General features: G+C 27.6%; 1 protein-coding gene across 1 annotated transcript; it reads right to left on the reverse strand.

The window, feature by feature from the left end:
* Positions 1 to 10,659: 10,659 nt before the first annotated feature.
* Positions 10,660 to 12,332, reverse strand: LOC129319508 (PLAT domain-containing protein 1-like). Its single transcript, XM_054964612.1, has 2 exons — positions 12,230 to 12,332; positions 10,660 to 11,240 (listed from the first exon to the last, which is right to left on the reverse strand). Exons 1-2 carry the CDS (start codon positions 12,302 to 12,304, stop codon positions 11,046 to 11,048), a joined length of 270 nt encoding a protein of 89 aa, XP_054820587.1. The 5' UTR covers positions 12,305 to 12,332; the 3' UTR covers positions 10,660 to 11,045.
* Positions 12,333 to 18,882: the final 6,550 nt, after the last annotated feature.

The following is an 18,882-nucleotide window of genomic DNA, read 5'->3' on the forward strand; positions in this document are numbered from 1 at the left end:
TATCGGAGGCATTGCGAAATCAAAACACTTCAAAGAGAGCACGAGGAACTACTATTCAACCATATCATATTGAAGCAAAGAGGTCCTTGACTTAAAGACCCTGTACTTGACTTCAGTGAAAAAGAGAGAATACTTTTGGTCTAAAGATCATATGTGAAGTTGCCAACCTCAACACAACTAGTTTGGATCTTAGCATTCATAACAAATACAGATCAATCGAATACCGTATAAGGCAATAGTCCACTAAAGCTATTACTTCGTTGAAACATCAGTTGTGGCTAACAAAAGTCATCAATACCTCATGGAAATAGATCCTGAAAGTGTCAAATATTTGCTGTGTTTAAATCTAAATTGTTAGCAGGAACAATGGCTTTGTTCATGGATGCAGAATTTGCAACGCCTTCCTTGTGTTTGTTTCATCTCAGAACTTTTGTTTCTTTATTTTTTTTCTTTAACTTGTGTCTATTGCAACAGAGGCTTCAGCAATACCAAAACATATCAAAAGGAGAATGTCTTGTCAATTTTGATGCTACGTTTGGCAGGAAAGAAAAGTGGGAGGAAGAGAAATGTGAAGGGAGAACTACAATTTCCCTCTACTTGGCCAAGAAAAGAAAAATGGGAGAGGAAGACTTTGAGAGAAAAATAATATATGGAACCCACATATTTTTTCCTTTAACTTTTCTCTCTAAAAATAATAAGGTTATCACTGTCCATATGAAATTAATGACTTTTCCCTCCTCCTTGTTTTCTCTTGGCCAACCAAGTATAAGGGGAGAAAATTACATCCCTCCACTTTTCTCTTCTCTCCATTTTCTTCCCCCTCATTTTCTTTCCTCCCTCTTTTCTCTCATCAGCTAAGCACTAGGTAAGTGTTTTATAAAGAAACATAATCTTATATGTACTTCTCATGACTAATATGTTTTTGAGATTGATGGAAAATTACACAGCACTGTAGATTGACTTTTGCCACATGGAATCCCTGTGGGCAAGCTGTGAAGGAGAAGTAATTGGAGTTAGGCTTAAAAGTAAATGTTTCAGAAAAAATCATACTTCCAGCACAGAACCAGACCAAACAACTTTTGGAAACAGTGGGACAAGAAGGACTCTAAAAAGCCTCTTTTCTTGCCATTTTTTGTCCGCACAATAAGTTACGCCCTAACATCAAGAAGTGACAACAAGTTTATCTAAGAAAATATAAAAGCAAATGAGGAAAATGATAGCACAATATACTAAATAAAAGGTTTCAAAAGTTAAGGAACCTTACAGAGAATCCGGCTTGGACTTCTTATTAGCCCTTTTCTCATTCCTTTTGCGCTTCTTCAGACGAGAATTATCATCAATATGCTGTGGTGCACCCGCTTGTTGAGACAGATTTGAAAGTTTGGAGTCGTCAGGGCATTTTTCTTGTTTTGACATCTGGAATTCTTGCTGAGGTGAATGCCTTCTAGAAGAGGGCTCAGGATGCACAACCTCAATTTGTTTACTATTTTCATCATTATTAGCTGCCATAAGAGCCGCACTCACAGAAACATTTCGAAGTTAGAGAAACCCCATACTTGACTTAAAAGCTCCTTTAGTCTGTAAACATGAAACCTCTTTCTTAGTACAGTAAGCAATAGGGCATTGTTCCATGGTTGGCACCAGTCATTAAATTCATCCAGGGAAATAAGTACTTCTGGGTACAATAACTTCATTTGCTTTACCTCCTCTAATGGTTCAGGCATTGTCCATGACTTTTTCAGAAGGTCAGATGAGAGTTCATCTACTTACATCCCTGCATCATTATTTGCAACGCCATTAAACCCCAAAATTGAGTCATGGTATGAGACTGGTGGCTTCAAAGCTTCTTATTTTCCTTTTTCCAGCAAGCCTTGTCACTATTGCAGGACGTGTCTTGCATCTTATCTTCAGTAGTAGTTACGCTTGCCCCCTAATTTTCAGTCATAGACCAATCGATGACTTTGGGGGGGAGGCTTCCTCTTTCTTTGTCTTTTTCTTGCTTCCTAAACGGAGAATGTTCGAGGGTCTGTCCGGAGGTGTTTTCTGGTGGTTAGGATTATCCATGAGAAAGTTCTAGTGCGATCAGCCAACTACCAAGAGAGAGAAAAGTTACTTTCCACCAAAAGTTGGTTAAAGGCCTATTATTCCCGTTATTATTGAAATGAAGAGATACATGACAACCGCACTTTATTTTACATGACAAGATAGACTATACACGTAGGACCCAACAGCAACGTAACAAAGGCCAGATGGACTCCATATTCTAGCGGCTGGCTGCTTCATGAATTTAAATCCTTTGAAATTCAAATCTGTAAATTTTTGTAAAGTTTACTTCTTTTTTTTAAAAAGAAGATTTTATATTTTACAAAAAAATAAAATGAAAAAAATATTTTAAAAATTTAGAGAAATTTACGTATCTATGTACTTTAAAGGATTTAAATCTTTCCTACTTCATATTTTCATATTCAATCTCTAAGTTGCTACTCCCTATCCAATTCATGACTACTTCTTATATAAAAAAAAATTAGTAGAGATAAATTTTTATAAATTTACTATATAAATTTATATTCCTATAATGAGTTTATTTAAACTCATGAGGTTGGCAAACTTAATCAGTATCAATAGCTAATATTAATAATTACATATTGGTGTAAGATAATCTAGTATTTTCAATCATTATATTATTGATTCCTTGTCCAGTTGCAACGACTACTTATTCTTTTATACAGAGAAATTAAACATTCTTTTATATTGAAATGAAGAGATACATGACGCACGGAACATTATTATACAACACGATGGACGATAAACGTAGGACACAACAACAATGTAACAAAAGCCAGATCAACACGCATTGATAAAATTTTAGGAATTAAGCAAACATGCTGTCACACATCATCATCAAACTCTAGAATCCTGATCTGATGGCACTCAGGGTAGCTTGCTGTGGCACAAGTCGACGGTGGCAGACAGAGCATATGGCTTTTTATGTTTAGCTAGCCATCAGTCCACCAAAAAGTCTACGGTAGTAGATATGGTTGGGCCATCGATAGCAATTTTGACGTGATCCAAGTACCATGCTGAATTCTGTTCTGAGCCATCGGATGTGACAGTGATGAGGCAAGGGTGGAGGCCAACTTGCTCGCCTTTGAATAAGTCGAGGTTGCCCTTCTCAAAGTAGTCAGGACCAGGTTCCATGATGCCCCAATCTCTAAGACTCCGCTTGATAGCTTGAAATTATGGAAAAAGAAATGGAATTGAATATAGAATCTGTTAACATGTGTGTTTGGTATTCAATAATTATGATTCTTTGAAATCAGGATTTAATAAGAAAATTTGGTAGAATCCAATTCCATCATATGCACCATGGAATCCAATTTCATGGTTTCCTTTCTTCAATTTGCCCCTTCTCTCTCCTCCAATATAATTTTTTTTAATTTTAAAAAGGACACTTTAGTCTTTTCTTATTTTAAGTACTTATATTTTATTAAAATTATATCAGGATTCCATCATCATACCAAACACACTTTTAAATTCAATTCAATTTCAATTTCAATTTCAATTCTGATTTCGATTTCGATTTTGATTTTATTAAAAACTCTTCCATCATATCAAACGTGGTCTAAGGTTGTCTGGTTTAAAGTTAGTGACATTAACGTCCTTTACACAGAGGCTAATCTTGGATTCTGTTCCTGCCCGATCCTTATGTTCGATTTGAACACTTATAGCATACGTGCAGGTGCAGTTCTCCTACATGCATGCGTGCAGAATCAGATCATATCCATCTTGATCATATAAGTGGTTTTTTAGAAGTTTTATTTTATCTAAAATATAAAATATTAAATAGGACTTTTATATATATATATATATATATCATATTTTCAATTACACCCTTATTTTATTGAGTAATTAATGAAAATGTTTTAAATAAGTTAAATGTTATGTTTATAATATTCAAGAGGATGATTGAAAATATGTGAGAATTTTTAGAAAATTGAGATTTTAACCAATTTTTTTAAAAATTGTGAATTAGTTAATAATAATTCATATTGATGTCCAGAAGGCTTTACATATATACTCCCTCCTGTCCAAAATATAAATACTTTTTAACGATAATTTGCATAATACTAAAATCATTGTTCTTATGAATATATATATATATATTGTTTTCTTTTTTATCCTTATTTGTAATGTATGATGATTGATAAGTGAGAAGGCCATAATAAATTCACATGCACAAGAATGTATGTTAATAAATACAAAGGGTAAAATGAAAAAAAAATTACAAGCACTAAGCTATTTATATTTTAGAACAAAATTAGTTGAAAGAAAATGTTTATATTTTGGACTAGAGAGTGTAGATATATATATATATATATATACTTCTATGATCTTATTTATAAATCACTTTCAACATGTTATAAAATAAAAAATCTTAAAACTTATTAACTCTATTTAAAAAATTTAATAAATTATTAACTTTATCTTTATTAAATATACATATTTTTTGTCTCAAATATTTAATGGAGGGTACAAGAAAAAATTTGTGATAAAAATTTAATGATATTTCATATAAATAAGATAAAAAATATCCTCTCTATGCTCTATAAACATACCGGAGGATGGAATTAATAGATACAGAGACACAACCAAGTATGTAGAAGAAAGGATTACGTACAATGATGGGTCATGGGTGAAACTAATAAATAATATATGATGGATCAAGAGGTGGAAGGGAGTAACCTACAGAGGCAGCGATTGCGACGAGAGTGATGAGTGAGAGTAGAAAAAGAAGAGAAGACAATGCGACTTTGAGAGCCATTTTGCTTAGTTTGACGGTACGTACTGATGACACAGCCTATGTTCCCATAATGCCTTTTATACAGAGCTGAGTTTCACTCTTCTGTCATCATTTTATGGAGCATGTGGAAAGCGAGGGTTTATGTGCTTGTATGTTGTGTGCATATGTGAGAATGTGGTCCAATCTAAATAAACCCGAAAGCTCAAGTTATCAAGGTTGGCATCTTTTATAAAATTAATGAGTATCTATACATCATTGTTATTGACTTTTGGATAACAAAAGCTCCTAAAAAAAAGTTTATAGATATTTTTACATCTTATATTTATATCTTTTTTTAAGAATCAATGTTAATAACGGACATTATTTACATTTTAAAAAAATTAAATTAAAAATAAATAATTAAAGCAAATTCAATTGAAACAAATTACCAAGTACAGCCAGTTAAACTTGATTTTTCTCATTTACAAAATAAATTAAATTTATTTAAATTTATTATTATCATTTTATTATATATTTTTCTTAAATTATCATTCAAGAATTAAACAAAAAATAAAATTATAGATTAATTAAAATCTCTTATGACTCATAACCTAACAACTGTTTTTATGTTACCTACACCAAAAATAAGATATGAATAATCACCTAAGTTATGCCAAATTACTTTATATTGCTATATCAATCATTTAGAACAAGCAAAATTTCGGATAAATCATATGACTCAAAAATCATGCAATAAAATTACTTTAATAAACAATAGCAATTAAAATATAAAATTTAAATGTATAGAGAAAAGAAGAGCAAGTTAGAATAAATTAAAATCTTTCCACACTAATTACAACTTAGGGTTATAGTTTATGGTTGATCACACCAGAATAAATTAGTTCTCCATAGCTTTAAAATTCAAACAGCATCGGCCAAACATGAGGCTTGAGAGCATGAGAAGCCATCACTGGAAGTGAAGAAAAGAAAATGATGAAGAGTAAATCGCATTCGCCTCTGTTCTTTCTTTTTCAAATGTCACCGCGGCCACTCTGTTTCTATTCCTTTCCTTATTATTCCAAAATCTTTCAATTCAATTCAGAGTGATTTGTGGCGCTAATCGGGTGTTACTCATATGCTAAATAAACCTAATAATTTAACAAAAAGACAAAACTACACTTAACGACACTAATTGAAAACTACATTAAAAAAACCCAAAATGAACATAAATAAACTTTCTAAGATTTCATTCCTTAATTTGATCTTCAAGTGTCTCTACATTCCTCTATCTAAAATATTTTCCTAAAATACCCTTAAATAGAGAAAAAATTAATAAAGTTTTCTTATTCAGAGAACCTATTAAATAGGGGTGAAGTTGAAAAAGTGTATAACTTTAAAGACAGTTGATTAATTCACTGGTATTATAATTTGATTAAAATTCCTTACAATATAAAACAGGGGAGAGCTTACTTTGAAGTTTTTTCGAGACTTCTCTACTATTAATGTTTTTTTTTTTATCAAATGGCAATATTATCTTTTTACCTACAGCACAAGGAGCAGACTTCGTTAATAGATGAGATATCAAGGACAAAGGGCAGATATCTTCTAATTAAGTTGCCATATACACAAGAGCTGATGTTCTAATCCCCAATCACTTATTTAAGTGATAAAAATCTTTACTATTTATATTAACTTTAATTGATAATGACAATATTATCTTTATTACTTTCTTTATCTCAAATTATAAGACACTTTTAGACAAAATTTTACATACCAATAAACCTCATTAAATACACTTAATAACTTTATTTTTCCAAAATAAAAATATAAAATTTTAAAAATATCCATCATTTAATATATTAAAAAATGAATAAAAATTAATTATAAAAAGAGAAAGAATAATATTAAAATTAATGTATTTAATAAAATTTTAATTTATTCAAAATATCTTATATTTTAAGATGATTTTTTTAAAGTGTTATATAATTTAAAATGGATGAAGCATATAAAAGAGGTTAGAATATGTTTCATTTCTCTATCAACCTTTTTGGCTCAGTCGCTCGGATATCGCAAAACAAGAAGAACAGCAATGGAAGGAGATCCTCTCCTCATCTTTTCTCTCATTCTCTCTCCTCATCCCCATCTCTACCTTTGGTCAAAATATGGAGGGCTCAAATTTAATTATTTTATAAAACATTAATCATAATATTATATTAAAAATAAATAAACAATTTTAAATTGTTAAAATTTAATTTGCATAATTTATAAATGTAATAAAATAAATAAAAAGTTTAATAACAGTATACAACTGTAAAGTGGACAAGTTAAATTTTAACAATTTAAATTTATTTTTATTTTTGTAAAATAAATAAATTTGGACAATTCATTTTGTCGAGAAGAAAAGGAGAGAAAGAATTATGAGAGAATCTAGGTCCTTGCAACAATACATCTCCCCAGCATCAATTATTTTTTGGAGTAATTGAAATTGTTACTCCCTCTTTTTAAAAATATAACATATTTTTTATAAAATTAAATGTTAAAAATATAAGATATTTTTAATCTTTTAAAATGTAGTCATTATTTTTTTAAAAATATTTTTATTAATAATAATTTTATATTTCTTATACGATATTTAATAAAATAAATATAAAAAAATAGAAATAATTTAAAAGTACATAATAATTGTATAAAAAAGTAAAATTTAATTAAAATATTTTATATTTTTGAAGAGTGAGAATAGTTATTAATTGAAATTGGATTGTGGGTCCATTTAAATTTTAGTTGGGTATAATAGATTATAAAAATAATTAATTAAGTGGTAGATTTTAATCATAATTGATTATGTTATAAAGTAATGTGTTTGGATACTGTTTTTCTAAAATTAATTTTAACAGAATTAAAAATATTTGGATAATTTAATCAAAATTAATTTTAGTTATATAAATTACTAGATAATTTACTTCTTAAAGATCAAACATTAATTTTTTGAGGATACAAAATTTAAAGTTTATTAAAAAAAAAAGAAAGAAGAGAAGAGAGTTTAATTTATTTTTATTAAATTATGTGCTTATTTATAATTTTTTCGTGGGCTTTCTTTTATAACGTTCTCCAACGTTTTTTTGATAAATTTTTGACAAAAACTGATTCCATCATCTCCTGTAAAAACGCGCGTTATGTGTCAGAATTAATTTTTATCTTTTTTCAGCCGTTTGGATAATTTATTTTAAAAATCGATTTCAGGCAAAAAAATCGATTTTGAAACCTAACCAAACGGACACTGTGGTTGTCTATCAAAATCGCTACCGTGCTATTCACGGTTTTGCAGAATCATGATGACATGGGCATGGAAATCAGAACGTCACCTTACATGGTGGTGACGTGGTGATCCTTGTAGCAGTTTTTGAAGAACCGCCGGCAATGACGACTGAGAAAGCAACCGTAATTATGAGAGGTGACTTCGAAAAATGTGAACATTCCCTTGTGACTTGTGTACTCATCCATTCATGATGTTGATGCCTTGATGGCAAACAGAATAATTAATTTTTAAATAATAAATATTGCATTAATTTTTTTGTTATTTTAATTGTTTTGATGATTATGGGAGAAAGCTGCTCCACCCGAACCAGACAAAAGATCAATTTGGGCGACCTTTTTAAACGAGACTCACAAGTATAGGAATGGTCATTCTCCATCTTATATAGTTTCAGCAAATAATTGTAAGTATTGTAAATTAATTAATTCTATTTTATTTGTTTTATGTTTTTTTCATAATTTCATAATTTAATTAATTAATTTTAATTGGCAGGATAAAACATGCGAGAGCCTAGATGAGACAGGGATGAGCTCAGGCTAGCACCACGAGCACAAGGCGACATGTTGAGGCTGCAGGGACGGACAGAGGCTAACTTCGAAGGGAAGAACGAGCTGAGCACCAGACGGATCTCAGTTCCATGACACGACGACAAATGTTACGAGGCTGATGTGGGAAAAGCCAAGTGTGTGTTTGGATACGGTTTGTTGATCGATTTTTTAACCTAAAAAATCGATTCTCCACAAAATTATTTGAATACCCAATTGTTTAGTTAATTGATTTTTGGGCCAAACATTGATTTTTTTCAAAAGGAATCTGCACTTCAGTGGAGAAGCTTAAAAAATGAAAAAATTAATGTTTGGTATTTAAAAATTAATTTTTTTATTAAATTTATTTAAACTAAGATAGTATTGAGATATTTATTTATGTAAATTAAATTGTTAATATTAATATAATTTAAATTTTTATAATTAATCAAATATGTAATTTAAATAATATATTTTTCTTTTTAAATAAATTTAACAAATTTGATAAAATGAGATACAAATATATTAATGATTTAATTTCAACAAGCACTGTCCTTTGTAGTAATTTATATAGTTAAAATTAATTATGATTAAATTATCCAAACATCTTCAATTCTATTAAAATCAATTTTATAAAAACAGTATCCACATAGATTGCGTTATAACATAATCAATTATGATTAAAATTTATCACTTAATTAATTATTTTTATAATCTATTATATTCAATTGAAATTTAAACGGGCACTGAACCCAAGCCGGCTGATGTTAGATATCATGATACCATCGCTTCCCAGTATTCTACCCAGATATCAAAAATATCATTATTTGTTTCTTTCTCCTTTTTTGAACTCTGGTGCAAAATTTCAACCATTCATTACAGCACATAATACACAATGGTCCCTCCTTTATGAGTTGCCACACGTGCACCATAACAAATGTTGTGCACACCATGACATATGACATAAGCCCAATCTCCATTGATTTTTCTCCTTTTTTAGATCTAAGTAACCCAGCTTCGCTCCGAACTCATATCTAGAACTGTAATCATAATCAAATACATTTAGTAGACTTTTCTAGCCATACATCACATTAAGTTTTTAAGTTATCCATATTTAGCCTAATTAACTCAAGTTAAATTTTCAGGATGTTGCATTCAAGAACACAATTGGAAACATGTGAGAATTTTTAAAAATTAAGATTTTAACCAATTTTTTTAAAGAAACTTGAATTAGCTAGTTAATAATAATTTATATTGTGGCCTTGAGGGTTTATATATATATATATATATATATGTATGTATGTATGTATATAATCTCTCTGGTCCAAAATATAAGCATACTTTAATGATAACATGCATATATACTAACAAAATTCTTATCATCATAAAAATATATATTGTTTTTTTTTTTACTCTTAGTTCTAATTTATAATGTGTGAGAAGATAGCCATAGTAAATTTGCATATACAATAATCTAAGTTAATAAATATAAGAGATAAAATGAGGACAAATTACAAGTATTAAATTGCTTATATTTTAGAACAAGATTAGTTGTGAGAACATACTTATATTTTGGATTGAAGATTATATATATACCCCTTTATATGTTCCTATAATGCCTTTATATGGAGCAAAACTCATCATTTTATTGAGCACGTGGAAACGAAGGGTTTATGTATTCAGGCAATGATGAAGGCATATGTAATTGAGGGGGGACATATGCCCCCTCTCACTAGGAAAAAAAAGACTTATATGAGTGTGTGAGATTTTATATTTTATAATTTGCACCCTCTTCTTCTTATACTTTACTCTTCTTATTTTAATTTTTTGAACTTTTAGACTCATTTCAACCTTACTTTTTAATCTAAATTTAAAATTTAATTTTTTAACTCAAAGTTTAATAAATATCAATACATAATTTTTTTTATACTTAAATACTAATATTATTTATTAATCCAAAAGGAGTACATGGAGAAATTAAACACATGGTCAGTTAAGCGGACAAGTTGGCACCGTAAAGGCCCAATATTATTGAAATGAAGAGGTACACGACACATGGCACATTAATTATCACATAACATGATAGATGATAGTTGATACACATAAGACACAACAATGTAACAAAACCAGATGGACACACATTAATAAGATTTTGGGAATAATTAATAGCAAACACGCTGAAACATCATCAAGCTCAAGAATCCTGAGCTAATGGCATCTGAAGTAGCTTGCCGTGGCAATAGTCGACGGTGGCATACAAAGTATAAGGCTTTTCATCTTTAGCTACCCATCGGTTCACCAAGAAATCCACCGTAGTAGATATGGTTGGGCCAGTGACGGCAATTTTGACATAGTCCAAGTACCACCCTGGACTACCCCCAGAGCCGTTGGATGTGACGGTGATGTAGCAAGGGTGGAGGCAAACTTGCTAGCCTTTGAACAAGTCAAGGTGGCCCTGCTCAAAGTAGTCATGACCAGTTCCCATGATGCCCCAATCTTCGAGGTTGTTCAATTTAAAGTCAGTACCACGAACGTCCTTTACATAGAGGCTAATCTTGGAGTCTGTTCCTGCCTTTTTACGATCTCCTGTTTGAACGCTTATCACATATGTGCATTGAGGCCCCTGCATGCATGCAATTTTATTATATTCAAAATTAATCATACCATACTTTCTCTAGATTATAATATAAGTCATTTGTTTTAAAATTTTATTTTATCTAAAATATGTGGCATTATATTAGGTAGGTGTTACATTTTTTTTTCCAATTACAGTCTTACTTTATTAAGTAATTAATGAGAATGTTTTGAATAAGTCAAATGTCATATTCATTACACTCAAGGGCATAATTGAAAGAAATTTTTAGAAATTAAGATTTTAACCAACTATTTTTCTTAGAAATGTAAATTAGTTAACAATAACTTTATTGTAATTTAGAAGGTTTATATATATATATGTATATATATACACTCTCTCCGGTCCAAACTATAAACATATTTTAACAATAATGTGCATATAAACCAACAAAATTCTTATTCTCATAAAATTAAAATATATATTGTTAACCTTTTTTAGACTTAGTTCTAATTTATGATGAGTGAGAAGAAGGCCATAATAAATTTACAAGGGGTAAAAAAGAAAAAAATTGCAAGTGCTAAATTGCTTATATTTTATAACAAGATTAGTTGGAAAAAAATATTTATATTTTGGACCGGAGAGTATATATGTACAATTTTATGTTCCTACTTATAAATTATTTCTAACATATTTAACTAAAATCAAGAAAATCTTTAAATTCATAAAATCTATCCAAAAAGTTTAATAAATTCTTAACTTTATTTTTAAATATACACACGACTTCACTAACAGACTTTCTCGCTCCAACATTTAGTTGAGGAAAAAAGAAAAAAATCTGTGATGAAAGTTTGATGATATGTCTTATAAATAAGGTAAATAAATATCTCATATTTCTCTATCATATAAATAGAACCGAATGATAAAATAAATAGACACAAAACAACCAAGTACGTAGAAGAAAAGCTTACGGACGATGATGGGTAAAACTAATAAACAATATAATATAATGGATCAAGAGGTAGAAGAGAGCAACTCACAGATGCAGCGATTGCAACAAGACTGATGAGTGAGAGCAGAAAAAGAAGAGTAGAGATTGCAACTTTGAGAGCCATTTGTTTAGTTCGTGAAGGCAGGCACTGATGAAACAACCTGTGTACCTATAATGCCTTTATATAGAGCTGAGTTTCACTCTTCTTTCATCATTTTATTGAGCACGTGAAAACTGAGTGTTTACGGTTTGTCTGTTGTATCTGGGAAGAAGTTCAATCTACATCCCTCATTAGGGATAATGAAAAAGACAGCCCTTAAAAGTCTAAAATTTTATAGCACAATAAGGATAGTGAAATGAAATTAAATGCAAAACTAAAATTATTTCATTATCTTTAGTGGCTTAAACATGTTAATAAGCCACTTTCAAATTTTTCATATTAAAGTTTTTCATTTCTTTTACTAATTCGGTTAGCTTTCCTATAGGAATTGTTTGTGCACATAACTTTGTCACTTAATTTTATTCTTTGTGCTGTTATTATGGTAAAAATAATTACATATTTTTCATAGTATAGTTGTTCATTGTCTATACTAAAGTGGTAATTTTTGTTGGCTATTTATGCATATAGTTTCACTGATTTTATTTTTATTGCCATTATCATGATTAAAACAAGTTGTAAATTTCCTATACTATAGTTGTTCATTGTTTATACTTATAAAATGACATAAACATGAGGTTAATTTGACCAGAACCGTGTTAGATCTGAAAGAAACTGCATGTATCGTGGACAACTACATTAGCACCAAAATTATGGTTGATTTCTAAAGTACAAATACTATTTTTGGAACAGTTAATATAATGAATCTCATCGACATATTTCCGCATCGGTCAGTCATATTACCACCACAAACTCCATGGATGAGACTCTTCTGCATTATTTCAATCTAAAGAAAAGAAGTAAATACGAGAACATCTGAGGCAATGATCATTGAGATTAAAGTTTTGCGGTTAACTAAAGAAGTTTTTTTTTTATATATTTAAAAGAAGGTTAACTGTATCATTTTCCTCAATGTTTTAATTTTATTTCACTACCCTTGATCTGCAATAAATTTTCATACTTTAAGGGGGTCTCTTTTTCATTATGTTTAGACAAGGGGTTTAGACTGACATTTCCTTGTATGTATGTATATGTATATAGAATCAAAAATTCAAAAAAAAATGTTAATCCGCAAGTCGTTATGATTTTCCTTAATTTTAAATAAGTACTTGTAATTTATTTTGTTTTAATTAAATTTTTATAATTTGTCCATTATATATATATATTAATCTCTAAAAATTAAAATGATTAATGAATAGTTATTATTATTTTTTGAAAAACAGAAGTGGGCACCTTTTACTCTCTGTTTTCTAGAGAGGAAAGTGAGGAGGGAAGAAAAGTGGAAGGGAAAAGTGGAGAAAAAAATACTCCCTTTATTTAAAAATATAAAGTATTTTTAATTGAATCTCTCTTCCTCATAATAAGTAATTACCTACTTTCAAAACTAACTTTATCTTTTCATATTTATTTCTATTAAATACTCCATGATAAATATAAAGTCATTGTAAATAGGGGCACTTAAAAAAAAAGGTAATAATTACCTTTGAAAGATTAAAAATACCTTACATTTTTTAACATCCAACTCCTTAAAAAATTTCTTATAGCTTTTAACAAAAGGAGTAACATTTTCCTCTACTTGGCTTTGGAGAGAAAAATGGAAAGAAAATAACATGTGAAACCCACATATTTTACTTTCAATTTTTCTCTCTAAATATGTAGAGATTTTAAAGAGAAAATTTTATTTTTAAATTTACCACCAATTTTTTCATTGTTTCCTTCTGCTTCTCTCCATTTTTATCATGATATTTATAGTGTAGTTATGTTTTAATAATAAACTTTTATTAAACAAGAAGTATATTTAATTTTTAGATTAATTAGATAAATATTAATTTTAAATTTTTAGCTTAATTTCAGTTAAGTATCTTATATTTGGTTGTATTTTCAAATTTTAATATTATTATATATTTAATTATTTAATAAATAAAATTTTAAACTGGATAAAATAATTCAAAATTATATAGAAGACATGACCTAATCATTTAAAATTAATTTGATCCATTATATAATCATTTAATAAAATATAAAAAATTTTAATTTCATTTTAGAAAAATAACATTCAAGAATTTAATATTCATGCATCTAATTTAAAATTGAGAGAAAATTTTAAGAACTCAATTAAAATAAAATAAATTATAAGGATTTAGTTCAAAATTGAGAGAAACACAGACCCTGCAACTTACTCCCTTTGTTCCTATATATAAAAAATCTTTTAGAATTTTTTTTTGCCTCTAAATCTAAGATATTGTTATCATATTTTTTTAATGAATGGATCACGGTACCTTTATCAAATTGAAAAAAGAAAAAAATAAATACCCTTATTAATTTACTTTAAAAAAAGATTCATTTTTAATTTATAATAATTAAAGATAAAATTAAAATGTTGCTGTGTTTTTAATTAAATAATTAATTTTTATTAATTTATGTAATTTAATTAAAAATATCTTATATATAAAGATAAAGAAAGTATTATGGAGGGAGAGATACGGACAAGAGATATTCACGTGAAGGCAAATGAGTGGTAATGGCATGGCAAAGGTTGGATTGAGGGAGATACGTATAAGAGCTATTCACGTGATTGCAAACGAGTGGCGATGGTGTGGCAAAGCTTGGATTGAGAGAGATGAGGTTGAGATATTGAGACGAGTAACTTCTGTTTCAGATTGGGTTGAGGGAGAGGAGGAGGAGGAGGGAAAGAGTTTTGGTGCTAATCAGAGTTTCTGGACTGTTTAGATTTTTAATTTAGATGGTCCAAATTTTATACAATTTATTTTTTACTTTTATTTTATTTTTATTATAAAAAATTATAAAAATTTAATAAATTTATTTTATTATCAATTTAAAAAATACAAATTTAATCTGAATAGTTTAATTTAATATTAATTTTTTAAAATAAATTTATAAATTAACTATTCAAATGTACTCTAAATAGATTGAATTCAAAGTAAACCTGGTTAGTCAATTTATAATTTTTTTAAAAAATTAATATTAAATTAAAACATTCAAATTAAATTATATTATTCAGATTGATAATATAATATATTTATTAATTTTTTATATTTTAATAAATATATAATAAAATATAAAATAAAATGAATAAATTTAGACCGTCTAAATTAACAATCTGACTAGTTTAAATTATTCATCAGATAACTTGATGAGCAGCAAAACGAAACCCGAGGATGAGGACATCGGATAACTAATTTGGGCTGGGCTCACAATTGTTGATAGAAGTTGACCGGACGTAGGACCTGCAATTATTAATTTTTCCATTAAGATATAAAATACTAATTTTTGTCTTAAAAAATAATGACCACGATTTTATAAGTTTTATAATAAATGATGATTCCAAAATAATGAAAAAGATATTATTTTCTTTATTTATTAAGTTAATTGTTACGCTTTAACAAAACTATTATGAATTTTAAACGGATAATAATTTTCCAGTACAATTAAGTATGCTTTCTGTATCATTTTGTTTTGAATAATAGGTGGATGTGCATGCATGTGAACAAAAAAAAAATTAAAGAAAAAAAATCATGACATGTTTTCTTTTTATAGAATATTAATTCCATAACATCAAAATCCCTAATTAAGCTAATTAAACTCTTTGTCGGACAGTGTTGAGAAAGAACAGCTACAGGTTAAGACAAAAAAAGATCAAGGCATCAACAATGAAAAGAATTGCCTTTTTGGTTCAATTTCTTTAAGATTGAAACCATCATGAGGATCACATGCTATTTCCTTTTATATACTCCCTCTAAACTATAATATAAGATATCTTTTAAAAGCTTTATTTATTGTATAATTATTTTTTGATTATATTTTTACTTTATTTATTGCTCTTTTTTTAAAAATAATATATTTAAATTTTAATTATTATTATCAGGCTCTTATATAAAATACTTAATGAGAATAAAATTATAAAGATATAATTTTTTTAAAAAAGTTAATATTTTAAGCTTCATAGATTAATTACTAATGTGTTGAATTTAATTCGGAGAAAGTATTATCCATGCTGGCACAGTAATAGAAAGGGCACTGACTTCACTCACATCAATCATTTTATTGACCCCATCTAAATTATTGATGATTTGACCGTCTGAGGGAATCTTCCTTAGGAAAAAGAAAAGCTCATATTTAAAATAAAAAAAATCCCATCACTTTGTTTAAATTTTGGTACAAATCCTTGCTAGTTCACAATTTTTTAGAGAGGTATTGAGGTAGCATAAACAATGTCAGTAATGTTATTTTATCAATTAATATTATTAATTTTATATTTATATGTCAAATTAATGTTGATATAATATTTTTTTTAATAAGCAAAAATTAAAAGCTGACCTAGATTTTTTAAATGATCAGCAAAATCTATAAATTTCACGTAAGTTTTTTTTTTTAAATATAATTAAAATTTTCATGTTAGTATCAATTTAATATGTAAGCATAAAATTAACATTTTTAATTAACATGTTAGTATTATTAACATTGTTTGTGCCACATCAATGTCCTCATGTAAATGTAGAAATTAATGTTACAGACATATGAAAGTATAAGGACCTATAATATTAAAAATAAAGTGTGAAGACATATATCAAAAGAGATTTAAATTCAGTGACTGCATTTAGGATAGACATTGAGTGTTGTAATATCTGAACCATTAAAATTTAAATCAATCATTTAGATAACTCACTCATCATTAATCTCAAGTAAAGTGTATGAATTCAGAATTATTAATCTAAATTTTAACTGTTCAAATACTACATGTACTTAGTGCCATATCAAAATTCAAACAAAATATGAGGACCCAAAGTAATATGTTCTCTAAAATAAAAAGTAAAGCACTCTTCTTTTAATTTTGACGATTTTTTTTTTCTTTTGGGAATCTTAAACTATGTACTTTGGACTCAATATTTATTGAGCGATTATTTTTTTTTTCGGCTGGCAATATTTATTGAGTGATGGACTACCAAAAGGTCATGAATGAAAAATATTTAAAATTGGTCAAAAATTAAATAAATTTCTTACAACATTCATTAATTTTGATTTTGTACTAAAAGTATACAGTAGTACTGAATTGCCATTATTTTACTCTTGTGTCCGCAGAACGCAGAAGCTCCGGGCGGATCCCTGATTTTGATTAGCTTAATCAGGGATTTTGATGTTAACAGGAATAAATCACGACACGTGATTATTCTTTAGAAAACATTTATTCCATAACATTGTCTTATTATAAATATTATTAACATATTAAAATTTACTTATTTTAATTTGATTAGATACAAGTATATTAGGTATACAAAGATAAGTACCTTAGTCTTGCCCAAATAAGATAAAAGTTATGTACTTAACCTTATATACATAGGGTATTTATTTTTAATTAAATCAAGACATGTTGATCTTTCACAAATTATTTATTTTATAATAAATTTTTGTTATTAATAGTTTTAATACATTAAAATTTAATTATTTTGATTTAATTGAACAAAAGTATATTAAGTATGTAAGACTCAATATATAAGTTTTTCCCTAAAAAAATAATAGATTAAAATACATAAAACTCGCCTGAACTTTGAAACAGTTGCATATAACTCCCTTTACCTTTAAAAGTTTAAAATTAACCCCTATAACCTTTAATTTTATTTTTTAAAATTTTCTATTATTAATTATGTTATTTGTTCATGAGGGTTAAAATGTCATTTAACTAAAAAATATTATTAAAAAAATATTATATTATATAACTATTTATAATAAATTTTTTATATTTTGGATAGTTAAGGCATTGGTAACCAAAAAATATTATTATTACTGTATAAAATTTTAAATATTTATATTTATATCAGTTTTATCCATTTTTTTGTTAATTCTATTGTTTTAAAAGATAAATTTTTATTTATATTTTTTATGTTAGATTGATCTAATACACATGGCTAAAATATTTAAAATTTTAAATATTACCATATTAGATTAATTTATTTTTTAATATTAGAAAACTATGCACTATTGATAACAAAAAAAAAAGATAAAACTAACACAAAAGTAAAATATTTAAAATTTTATATGGTGATAATAACATTTGTTTTGGCTATTATCAATGTTCAACTTTCAAAAAATATAAGAAATCAATTAGCCATAGTTCTACAATATTATCTTTTTTAATAACATTTTTTTAGTTGAATAACATTTAACCTTCATGAAAAAATAATATAATTAATAATAGAAAGTTTTAAAAAATAAAATTAAAGGTTAGGGGGTTAGTTTTAAACTTTTAAAGGTTAAAAGTATTATATGCAACTGTCTCAAAATTTAAAAATTTTTTATATATTTTAACCAAAATAATATTGCCAGCCATGACGAATATGTCCTACTTGCCAACACGATAATGCTAAAATATATAAAATTGTCCATAAAATAATAACTCCTCACACATCACTACAAAATTCGCAACATTGTTTTGTGATTTTATAATTTGTTAAATATTGATAAATCTTGATTAATCCAAACAAGAGCAGGCTAAAAAATATTTGCATGTGCACTTGTGCAATGTTTGA

This window comes from Prosopis cineraria, unplaced genomic scaffold, assembly GCF_029017545.1.
Source record: "Prosopis cineraria cultivar Desert tree isolate PC_DT_omini unplaced genomic scaffold, ASM2901754v1 PC9, whole genome shotgun sequence".
NCBI classification, from domain to species: domain Eukaryota; kingdom Viridiplantae; phylum Streptophyta; class Magnoliopsida; order Fabales; family Fabaceae; genus Prosopis; species Prosopis cineraria.

Coding starts and splice junctions, on each gene's coding strand:
- LOC129319508 (XM_054964612.1), bottom strand. CDS start 12,304: ATGGCTCTCAAAGTTGCAATCTCTACTCTTCTTTTTCTGCTCTCACTC. Junction 11,241..12,229: donor TTGTTGCAATCGCTGCATCT/GTGAGTTGCTCT, acceptor GCATGCATGCAG/GGGCCTCAATGCACATATGT.